Genomic DNA, 12,631 nt, shown 5'->3' on the forward strand with positions numbered 1-12,631 from the left:
AAAAAAAAAAAAAAAACTAGAAATTTACGCATTTGTTTTAAAAAGTAAATTTTTTGAAAGTGATGTCTTCAAGGGCAAAATACATGAAGATAATAAAGAGGCCTTTAAGTCTAATAGTAGACTTGTTCCACGTAGCAGATTTTGGTGGCAGCTTATATTTATTATTGAAAAGATGTGTTAGGCCAATCTTGCATTGCTATAAAGAAATACATGAAACTGGGTAATTTATAAAGAAAAGAGGTTTAATTGGCTCACAGTTCTGTAGGCTTCACAGGAAGCGTGGTGCTGGCATCAGCTCTGCTTCTAAAGAGGCCTCAGGAAGCTTATAATCATGGCATAAGATGAAGGGGGAGCAAGCACATCGCATGGGCAAAGCAGGAGCAAGGGGTTGGGAGGGGCCACTCACTTTTAAATAAGCAGATCTCGCAAAAATTCACTCACTATCACAAGGACAGCACCAAGAAGATGGTGCTAAACCATTCATGAGAAATCTGTCCCCAGGAACCAGTCATCTCTCACCAGACCCCGTCTCCAACACTGGAGATTACATTTCAACCTGTGATTAGGGTGGGTACCAACATCCAAAGTATATCAAAAGACAACCCTAGCAAAATAAATAACTTGAATAAAAAATATATTTAAAGGCTCTTATCAACTGTAAACAGCATTAAGCTACTGAAAAAAGAAATAATTATAAATCCTTCAACAAATATAAGACATTTATCTGAACTGAAGAAAACTATGGTCCAGTTATGTAGAAATCTGCCTAGTGATGGCGTTGTCATTACCAGGACTATAAACTGGATCTGTCACTTACTGTCTGTGAGCCACTTAGTGACTCACTTTAGTGCGCTGGAACCTCCACGTCCTAGTGTTATGAATGAAGGCATGGATGGAGAAAGCCTAACAACCCACGAAATCTGTTATGTTCAAGCTCTGGGGAATGGTAATTGTAATAGTAGTAGGAGTTTGCTTTTTCTGATTTTTCTAAATTCCCAGTTACCCTGAGAGAAAACGGTAATAGACCTATTGAAACATCAGAATTATCTAAAAAATAATGCTTATGTGATAGACATGCAGATTCTGTGTGTCCATGTAGATATGTCTTTAAGTGAAATTATGTGAATTTAGCACATTCAATGATTTAATTCAGTTTTCCTAAACAGAACTCACTTGACTGTATTTTCCTAAATGTATTTTTTATGCGCACATATTATCATTCAAAAAATATTTATTGACTGCTTACTATGAGCCAAGCACTGGGCTAGATATTGGGGATATGATGATAAACAAGAGACACTGGCCGATCCCTTAATGGAGCTTACATTTTAGAAAGACAGACAAATCTTGTTGAAACAAGTAACTAAAAATTGTGATGGGCTGGAGCTTGAATTAGATGGAATAGAAGTGGTCAGGAAAGGTCACTCTGAGAAGGTAAAATTCAAGTTGATGCAAAAGCCAAACACATTGGGTTTGATCAAGATGATGTCATAATTATGATCAATTATTATTAATTACTTTACATTAGCTTCATTATTGGCACAGTGGTCTTACATATATTATTACAGTCTGAGTCTCACAGCAATCTTTCAGCCACAAGGACAGATGGTACCACTTTATAGCAAAAGAAACTGATTCTCAAAGAGGTAAAATGAATGTTTGAGGACATTAGAAATATATCTGGTAGAGATAGAATGCTAGCCCAAGATCTTCTGATTCCAAATTTGGTGCTTTTCCAACTACACCATGCTGATTAGTTCTTCCATTGCCTATTATTTTCTTCCTGATGTTACCATAGATTTCTATAAATCCAACTGTAGAACTTCACACATGATGAGAAATAGCAACCTTAACCACAGGCCTGAACCCTCCCCCTAGACCAGCAGGATATACTCTCCTATTATCCAGACACCACCAAGAATATTACATTACAGTTTACCCTACCAATCATCTTTGTTCTAAGAGATAAATTCAAACAAAATAAAACGTGACTAAATGTACACAAAGCAAAAATTTATTAAAATTGGTAGGAGGATCATGTATTCTTTCGATTTATAAAATTTAACATAGGAATACCAAATTTAGTTCAAATTAAAAACAGAAAAGAAAATTTCCAGTGGTAGATGTTATCATTGGTAAAATTTGATATGGACTTATAAAGGGAAAAAATTAATCAGAATTTTACTTGGAAAGGAATTCTAAATAAAGAAACTTCAGTAACAGTAAAAATAAGAGCGAAAAATGGAGAAAACACTTGGTTGTGATACATGAAAAACATTGTTCAGGGAATTAAATAATGTAAAGAAGGGTTCTCTACGGAAAAAAAGACTTTCAGTGAAAATTCATGATTCTTGTATATTTATGCCAAAAATGTCCATAGGATCAAATTTTCCCTTGCATCTTGATGACTAGAATTAAAAGGCAGGGTCAAAAGTTGGTGTACTCCCTTTCAGCAATGCTAACCTACCTTCATATCCTCCTTCAATGAATAGGAAATCTAGTAAGATTAACTAGAGTATATGACTCAGTTTAGCCCAGATTTTCCCAAGCCACACTAACAAGATTTCTCTGTCTTCATTCTCCTCGCTTTACCTCCATACTCTTGTTGAACAGTTCACTCTCATGACTATTTGCTTGCAAGTCCCTTGCTTTTCTGCCTCCCTGTCTCCTACTCCCTGTGAGAATGAATGCTTCCAAGTTCACGGAGACCTATTGCAAAGTCACTTGTGTCTTTAAAACTTCAGTTGCTGTGTCTCAACATTGCTGGACTTTTCAGTACTGCTAGAACTGCCAGTTAAATGCGGTCAGACCTATCATGCTGTCTTGTGTCCTGTGTCACAATGGTGGTGCTATTGTGCTATAAATTCTGTTATTGCTGGAATGCACTCTTCCCCTGACACCACCTCGGTATGAGTCTACGTGGCCTGAGTTAAGAGGAGACGTGCATTGCCTGAGGATAGCTCTTATCTTGTGCTACTCAACTTTCTCTTCCCTTAGGATGAGTTCTATGCAGGAAATTCCTCAGTCCCTCATGCAATGGAGCCCAGATAAGATGGCTTTAGAAGCCATCCAGACACACCTGAATCCTAGGGTGACTGTGGCCCAGGCCCAACTGGGATCCACCACCAATACCTTGTATTATAGATGATCCACATTCTGAAGCACAAAGATGCTACAAGATGAAACAATAGATTGTTATCCCCATGGGGCTTATCCTTATTATTTGACCTCGCTACACTTCTTTTGACTGATCGACAGCCTTTTCAGGCAGACAACCTGCTATTAAGGTAACTATTTTATTCTTTAAATAGTAATAACAAATGCATTTTCATTATAGATTACTAAATATTGAACTGTATGACTTTACAATATTTCACTATTGCTTTTGGCTTGCAAAATTAAAAATTAAACAATGAGGACATAAGACATTTAATAGTTTGTTATTTTATTTGTCTTAAGATAATATGAGTCCATCTACTGAGAAGAAAGTTTTACACTACATTTAATGATACTATTATTTAAGAAGTAAATGACCTCCTTTTTTAAAATCACTAATGTAAAGTTTCCTGCTCCGTTGAAACAAAAAGTTCTCTTAAGTTTGAAAGAAAGCACCATTTCTAAATACAGAGGTGTTTGGTAAGATTTTACCTTACCATAACATGATGTTTCAGAATAAGATAAATGAGTTTATCTCAGTTTAAACTCCAGTGTCAATATTTCCCTCTGGCATATAAATGCAAAAATATTTTAGATAAAATAAAACGTTGGAGAAAATATTCTGTACTTTTAAAATTACTTTGTACTTGATAGTGACCTCATGTGGTAATAACAGAAAATAGAAATTGAACAATTCATTTCCAGAACATTTTTATTTTTGAAGAATTCCCAACAAAGACAAATGTGTAGTTCAGCCAAGTAATGTTTTTCAGACTTGCTTCAGCAAGACTGCAGGTTCAGTTACAGACAACCGCAATAAAGCAAATATCACAAAACAAGTCGCACAAATATTTTGGCTTCCCAATGCATATAAAAGATATGCTTGGCCAGGCACGGTGGCTCACACCTGTAATCCCAGCACTCTGGGAGGCCGAGGCGGGTGGATCACGAGGTCAGGAGATCGAGACTGTCCTGGCTAAAAAGGAGAAACCCCGTCTCTACTAAAAGTACAAAAAATTAGCCGGGCTTAGTGGTGCCTGTAGTCCCAGCTACTCGGGAGACTGAGGCAGGAGAATGGCGTGAACCTGGGAGGCGGAGCTTGCGGTGAGCCGAGATCGCGCCACTGTACTCCAGCCTGGGCGACAGAGCGAGACTCCGTCTCAAAAAAAAAAAAAAAAAAAAGATACACTTATACTATACTGTAGTCATAGTATAAACAATATTTAGCAATAGCATTATGTCTTAAAAATCTGCATACCTTTATTTTAAAATTCCTTATTGATAAAAACTGCTAACAATCATCTGAGCTTTGAGAGAGTCATAATCTTTTTGCTGGTGGAGGAAGGGTCTTGCTTCGACATTGATGGCTGCTGCCTCATGAGGCTGGTATTGCTGAAAGTTGGGGTGGCTGTGGCAATTTATTCAAATAAGACAACAATGAAGTTTGCCACATCGATTGACTTCCTTTCATAAAAGATATCTCTATAGCATGTAATGCTTTTTGGTAGCATTTTACCCACAGAAGAGCCTCTTTCAAAATAGGAGTCAATCCTCTCAAACCCTGCTGCTGCTTTATCAACTAAGTTTATGTAATCTAAATCCTTTGTTGTCATTTCAACAATGTTCACAGCATCTTCGCCAGAAATAGATTCCATCTCAAGAAACCGCTTTCTTTGCTCATCTATAAGAAGCAAGTCCTCATTCTTTAGAGTTTTATCATGAAATTGGAGCAATCAGTCCCATCCTCAGGCTCCACTTTTAATTCTAGCTCTATCACCATTTCCACCACATCTGCAGTTAGTTCCTCTACTGAAGTCTTGAACTCCTCAAAATCATCCAGGAGGGTTGGAATCAGCTTTTTCTAAATTCCTGGTAATGTTGATATTTTGACCTTTGATGAATCACAAATGTTCTTAATGACGGCCAGGCACGGTGGCACACGCCTGTAATCCCAGCACTTTGGGAGGCCGAGGCTGGCGGATCACGAGGTCAGGAGATCGAGACCATCCTGGCTAACACGGTGAAACCCCGTCTCTACTAAAAAATACAAAAAATTAGCCAGGCGTGGTTGTGGGCGCCTGTGGTCCCAGCTACTCGGGAGTCTGAGGCAGGAGAATGGCGTGAACCCGGGAGGCGGAGCTTGCAGTGAACCGAGATCAAGCCACTGCACTCCAGCCTGGGGGACAAAGCGAGACTCTGTCTCAAAAAAAAAAAGAAAAGAAATATTCTTAATGACTAGAATGGTGAATTCTTTCCAGAAGATTTTTCATTTGCTTTGCTTAGTTCCATCAGAGGTATCAATCACTATGGCAGTGATAGCCTTATGAAATGTATTTTTTTTTTTTTTTTTTTTTTTTTTTTTGAGACAGCGTCTCACTCTGTCACCCAGGCTGGAGTGCAGTAGCGTGGTCTTGGCTCACTGCAAGCTCCGAGTCCCGTCGGGTGCACACTATTCTTCTACCTCAGCCTCCCAAGTAGGTGGGACTACAGGCACCTGCCACCATGCCCGGCTAATTTTTCATATTTTTAGTAGAGACAGGGTTTCACCATGTTAGCCAGGATGGTCTCAATCTCCTGGCCTTGTGATCCACCCACCTCAGCCTCCCAAAGTGCTGAGATTACAGGCCTGAGCCACTGCACCTGGCCTCTGAAATGTATTTCTTAAATAATACTTGTAAGTTGAAATTACTTCTTGACTACGGGCTGCAGAATGGATGTTGTGTTAGGCGTGAAAACAATGCTAATTTCCTTGTGCGTCTTCATCAAAGCTCTTGGATGACGAGAAGCATTGTCAATGAGCGGTAAAACTTTCAAAGGAATCTTTTTTCTTTGAGCAGTAGGGCTTGACAGTGGGCTTAAAACATCCAGCAAGACATGCTTTAAACAGATGTGCTGTCATCTAGGCTTTGTTGTTCCATTTATAGTTCACAGGCAGAGTAGATTTAGCATAATTCTTAAGGGCCCTAGGATTTACAGAATGGTAAATAAGCATTCATTTCAGTTTAAAGTTACCACTTAGTATTAGCCCTTAACAACAGAATCAGCCTGTCCTTGAATCTTTGAAATCAGGCATTGACTTCTCTCTAGCTCTGAAAGTCCTAGATGGTATCTTCTTCCAATGTAAGGCTGTTTTGTCTATATTGAAAACCTACTGTTTAGTGTAGCCACCTCTATCAATTATCTTAGCTAGATCTTCTGAATAAATTACCGCAGCTTCTACGTCAGCCATTTGCTGCTTCACCTTGAAGTTTTATGTTATGGAGATGACTTATTTCCCTAAACCTCATGAACTAACCTCTGTGAGCGTCAAACTTTTCTTACACAGCTTCCTTACCTCTCTCAGTCTTCACAGAATTGAAGAGAGTTAGGACCTTGCTCTGGATTAGGTTTTGGTTTAAGGGAATGTTGTGGCTTGTTTGATCTTCTGTCCAGGCCTCTCAGACTTTTTAAATTTCAGCAACAGGCTGTTTTGCTTTCTTACTCACATGTTCACTGGAGTAGCACTTTTAATTTCCTTTGAGAACATTTCCTTTCCATTCACAACTTGGCTAACTTTCAAAAGAGGCCTAGCTTTTGGCCAGTCTCTGCTTTCGACATGCCTTCCTCAGTAAGTTTAACCATTTCTAGCTTTTTATTTAATGTGACAGATGTGTGAATCTTCCTTTCACTTAAACACTTAGAGGCCACTGGCGGGTTATTAATTGGCCTAATTTCAATATTGTTTCCTCCATGGGAAATAGGGAGGCCTGAGGAGAGGGAAAAAGATGTGGGAATGGCAGGTCAGTGGAACAGTCAGTATTCACACCATAGTCATCAATTAAGGATTAACTAAGTCTTATATGGGCATGGTTCATGGCCTCCTAAAACAATTGCAAAAGTAACATCAAAGGTCACTGATCACAGGCCACCTTAAAATATATAATAATGATGAAAATTGTGAAATATTATGGGAACTACCAAAATGTGACACAGAGACACAAAGTGAGCACGTGGTATTGGAAAAATGGTGCCAGTCAACTTGCTTGACACAGGATCGCCACAAGCCTTCAATCTGTAGCAAACACAGTATCTGCGAAAAACAATAAAGGGAAGCGCAGTAAAATGAGATGTCCCCATATGAGTTGGTCTGGCTAAACCACAGAAATGTAGTCTGGATTGCCATCTCCCAACAAATCTAGTAGCCATCCCTGGGGTGTAGCAAATCAACCCAATTCCATGTGGTCTATTGAGCTCAGGAACCTGGGGACACTAGATGGAATAGGAGAGACTTCAATAAGAGACTGTATTAGTTCCCAGACTTAGTCCAAACAGTGGTGGGAAAAGAAGCCAGAACTAAAAGGCATTTGCAGAATGCTTATGACAACATGTTTAAATATAAATATGGAAAGTTTGTATGTGAATATATCATGAAATAACTATGGTTCACAAGTCCTATTCCTTGCTAAATAGTGAGGATTGAGGAAAACAATCTGGACTCTGGTTATTTACCACTTGTGGGGTTGTTCTAACATGGTATTTCAGCGCAGGGCTTTAGTTCTGTTCCTCCAACCATGCCTTTATTGCCAAGTATTTTTCCCCATTTCCCTTTCCAACATATTTTACCAGTTCCAAGAGGATTTGCATTTAGTGAGGAAGAGGGAAAATCCTAAATCATTGCAGAATTTAATTTCTGTACACTTTTCAAGTAACACTGTATTGATTATCTTAATGTTTATTCTGCATTCCTATTCCTATATCTCCTCTCAAAGATTTCACTCCAAGCAATTGATCTGCTTCATCGTTAGTAAGAGGTCTTTGGATGTATAAGAATGTTTGCTAGTCCTTGCCGGGCAGATGTGAGACATGAAGCATACCTGCTCATTGCATGCCCTGCTACACTCTTGGTTTCCTACTTTTGACACAGTAGGACTTGTTGGGATACAAAACTGTGGGGAGTTGGCATTTTATATGCATGTTAATTTTTGCCAGGGAACTCTTTTCTGCCAGTAGATTTTTTATCTTCTTATCAATATTGCCAGCCTCCACCAATCACAGAATAGGAGGAGGTGAATTCATATTCTAGCTAGGAAATTTCGGGTACCTCAACCATGGTTAGAAATTGTCAAAAACTTCTGAATGAATGCATAGAAACCATAAAACCAAGTAAGCAAAGACATCTGTAAACTAAATTTCTGGTTTAAAAGACTTACTTTGCTTTTTTTGTTGTTGTTTAGTGCAAATTTTGAAGGAGAAAAGTACATAAGGTTTTGTAGTGTGAAAAGACGAACTCAAGACTTCTGGTAGTTGGATTTGCTCTTTGAAGTTTCTCTAAAATGTCACAAACTTACAGTTACTTAATTGAGGTCTTTTGAAAAAAATGTTATGTAATGTATTTGCTCTTGTTTCTTTTTAGGTCAGTCTTGATTCTCGAGTTAGAGAGGTGATCAATAGAAATCTGTTGGATCCTAATCCTCACATGTATGAAGACGCCCAACTTCAGATATATACTTTAATGCACAGAGATTCCTTTCCAAGGTTTTTGAACTCTCAAATTTATAAGTCATTTGTTGAAAGTACTGCTGGCTCTTCTTCTGAATCTTAATGTTCATTTAAAAACAATCATTTTGGAGGGCTGAGATGGGAAATAAAAGTAGTTAAATAACATCAGAAACTGAGTTCCTGGAGAACTACAGTTTAACATTCCTCAGGCTACTGTGAAAACACAACCATTATGGTCTTTGTCTCCATTTTTATCAAGGTTTTCCATGGTTAAGTTTGGAGAAAATACCACACAAAACAATGAATTGCCAAATTGTTTGTTTTATTCAACACTCATTCTACTTGCAAGCAAAGTGTATTTGTAGTCCTATGAACAGTCTCCTCGTGTATCTCCAGAGACTGCATGTGCAAAGTAAAACTGCTTCATTTGCCACGTAGTTGTTGTAATATTTAATCCAATAGCATAACTTATATCTGTATTTAAGGACTTTTGTGCAATATGGTCTTAAGAAATAATTGCCAAAAAAATCGGCCATGGTTTGCATTTTTTAACATAATCTAAGACAGAAAAAAGCAATTTTTACAATGTAACAATGGTATTCAACATTCTGTATACTGTGTTTAGTACACTAATTTTGAAGCCAATATTTCTGTACATGAAAAAGAGCTATTTATCTGTTTGTTGGAAAATCCTAATGGGGATTCCTCTGGTTGTTCACTGCCAAAACTGTGGCATTTTCATTACAGGAGAGTTTACTATGCTAAAAGCAAAAAACAAAAAAAAAGAAGAAAAAAAAGCACAAAACAATTTGAAGATATCCTATCTCAATGACAAATCAAAGAGTGATACTGCTTTTAATTGTAATAGAAGAAAATGAATTTATGTATATATCAGATGTCCAATACTGTAATTAATTTATTAAAGACTGGCTCTCCAGTTTTAAAATGGTTGTGTAAAGTTATGTACTTCAGCAAGAAAAAAATAATAATAAGCTTGATAACTTAGTTTTGGAATATAAACAAAAGGACTTAATAAAGGAATGCCTACATGTAGCACTGTAAAACATTTTGATAATAGCATCTGTCCTGTGGCATATTTTCCTTGAAAGTGAAATCCAGTGAAAAGCTGTTTTTACCAGGAAAAGTTTTATAAGGGTTATGAAGAAAATAATTCTCTACTTCAGACCTTAACTGTTTTCACAGAGTATCTTAAGGATGACATTTTAAAGATGTTTAAACCAAACTATTAGTTTTCATCCATAATTAAAAGGCAGTACAGTGCTCAAATTTTCCAGCTGCCATATTATTTTTTATAAGTACACTAAATCTTTATGACAAAACACTTGCCTGACATTGTCATGTACTTCTGACCTTCAAGGAAACAATATTCTGTCATGCAGAAAAGTGATAATTAAAATAATCAGAGTCTATTTATAATCAACCCGATTTGAAATATAACATTCCCGCGCAGACCTATTTTTAACCTACCCGCAGGGAATGAATATAATACTGAGTAACCTAAAATCAGAAAGTTTTAACAGCGATTTAATACCTCCACTTCGAGCGCAACACTGCCTTATATTAAGGATGATATTACAGTTTACAGGTTTTTCTTTGTCATTTTTTTTAACTACCTCTCATTTTTTAATTTTCTATTAAGCATATTTTTTAAGAAACGAGTGTGGGGGTTTCTTTTTAAATTTATTTTAACTTGAAAGGTTGGCATCATAAAGTTTCTTTTTCCATAAACTTAAAACATTTCAAAAATTGTTTTTTTAAGCAAGTATGATTTTCTAATTTATATAAAATTCAGGAGACATGAATAAAAGGGCTATTATCTATTCCCTATGCAAATATTTTAACTGTTGCAGTGTTTGACAAAATGGGATTTTTAAAAAATTGCGGAGTAGAAAAGAAAATATTCTGTTTACACTGGCGTTGCTGACTATCCTACCATATTCAGCACTTTTAAATACATTATTTATGGAAATGTAGTTAAAATGCAAGATAGAAAATATTTATAATAATCATTTCTTTTAACAAATGCCTGTTTTCTGAAAGTGTTAGTGTGTTGACATATTTTATTCATGTCATTTAATTACTATTTGAATAATAGTTTTCAGTAATATGTTGAAAAAAGATAGCTATGAAGATGTTTACAAAAGTCATATTTTTTCCTAAAGAGTAAAGAAAAACCTAAAAGAATCATCACTTCTATTGTGAAGTTCTATTGTTCCTAAATTATTTAATTTTTTTTCTTGCTTAGAATTGAGTTTATTATGCTACTATGATATATACACATGTATGGTGTAGTATCATATTTGTTTCTGTGTTTGAGGCACAACAAATTGGTGCACATGACTAGAAAATATGTAATATACTGTGATACACTGCATGCATCCATCTTTTTAACTGTAGACTTTATATTCTTGTTGTTACTATATATGATGGTGACCTGCTAGTCATAAGTTATCTTTATAAGATACTTTGGACTATTAGATGAATTGTCTGTTTGACAATATCTTTAATATTTTACCAAATGTAAAAGATAAGGGCCCTTATAAAGAGTCCTAATCTCTAACCTGGGCATTTGTAGAACACAGATTTTAAAGTTGGCATATATCCTTTTGAAACCTGATTAGGAAGTTGTGCTAAGAAAGATTCTAGAGCAGATTTACACATCAGATGTTGATAACCATATGCTATGTGAGCATTTCTGTGCTAAACTCTTATTTTTGGGTGAGGGAGGGTTTCTCATTTAAGAGTATGTCTGTATATTTGCAACTCTACTAATTTTCTAAGTATGATATAATTCCTTCATTTAAGTTACAGAGCTATTATAAATAAACAAAAAAGGCTTCAACTGGTGTCTATGCTACCATTCCAAGAGCACAATATTTGTTTTATTAGAATTTGAGTTTTCCTAGTGAGTAAATTCCTCCCTGGGGAAAAATTAGCACTTTAAAATGGACACTCTGTGTTTTCAATTGTCAAGGTATCTTTGTATACTGTTAGAATTTGCTGATGCACACAGAAAGAGATTAATGCACTTTCTATAGTGCCTAACTTTAGATGTATCTATAAAAGAAAGAAAGTAGAGGATATAGATTATGTTTATATAAATAAATTGGAGAGCCAGATTTCTTCCGAGATTGATCTTGTACATTAATCACACCAGTGATGGATGGATGGCACTTCTTTACTCGGGCTGTTATGATGTTATCCAAAGGTAGTATAGATGCTCTGACAGTGTTAGAGTGTGCACATGAATCACAAGAGCAAAACACAACTTTGATACTGAAGTTATTAAATGCAGAACTCAAGACCATAATGTGATCTTTTTTTTTTTTTTTTTTTTGAAATCTTAAAATATGTACATAGAATAACCAGTTCTGATATGTGGTCATAGTGCATGGTGTGTTTATTAGTATCCTTTAATGCTGCCTAGGTTCTGACTTACAGAATGAAATATGTGTTGTTTATTTACCTGATAGTTCAGTTTTGCCAAAGGACTATAGGGATAAGTGAATAATGTTTATTTATTAGGAGCAAAAATATATTTTCATCCCATTAAGCTGATTTAAAATAATGCCTGATTTTACTTTTGAGTTTATCCATTTTCTATACCTTTAACTTATTTGTACTTTTAAAATCATATTGTAATGGTGACAAATTATATCTCAAAAAAATACCAATTATTAGATGCTTTGGTGTTCAAATGAAAAGAGAAGGAATTTAAAATACAATCAAAACGTAAAAAAATAAAACGTATTGGAAAACCACCTAAAATTTCTTGGCCAGGTACAGTGGCTCAAGCCTGTAATCCCAGCACTTTGGGAAGCCAAGGAGGGCGGATCACTTGAGCTCGGGAGTTCGAGACCAGCCTGGCCAACATGGTGAAACTCCAACTCTAGTAAAAATACAAAAATTAGCCGGGCATGGTGGTGGGTGCCCTTAATCCCAGCTACTCGAGAGGCTGAGGCAGGAGAATCGCTTG

The 12,631-nt window shown here is 36.3% G+C and overlaps 1 protein-coding gene across 1 annotated transcript in view; it reads left to right on the top strand.

Moving 5' to 3' along the window:
* The window catches only part of RGS17 (regulator of G protein signaling 17), a 119,829-nt gene extending 110,249 nt beyond the window's left edge, over window positions 1–9,580 (top strand). The window contains exon 5 of the mRNA XM_017871693.1: window positions 8,549–9,580. Within this exon, the coding sequence (XP_017727182.1) occupies window positions 8,549–8,737 (189 nt within the window). The 3' untranslated portion in view covers window positions 8,738–9,580. The remainder of the gene's footprint in view (window positions 1–8,548) is intronic.
* Window positions 9,581–12,631: the final 3,051 nt, after the last annotated feature.

Source organism: Rhinopithecus bieti, unplaced genomic scaffold, assembly GCF_001698545.2.
Source record: "Rhinopithecus bieti isolate Rb0 unplaced genomic scaffold, ASM169854v2 scaffold_6712, whole genome shotgun sequence".
Taxonomy (NCBI): Eukaryota; Metazoa; Chordata; class Mammalia; order Primates; family Cercopithecidae; genus Rhinopithecus; species Rhinopithecus bieti.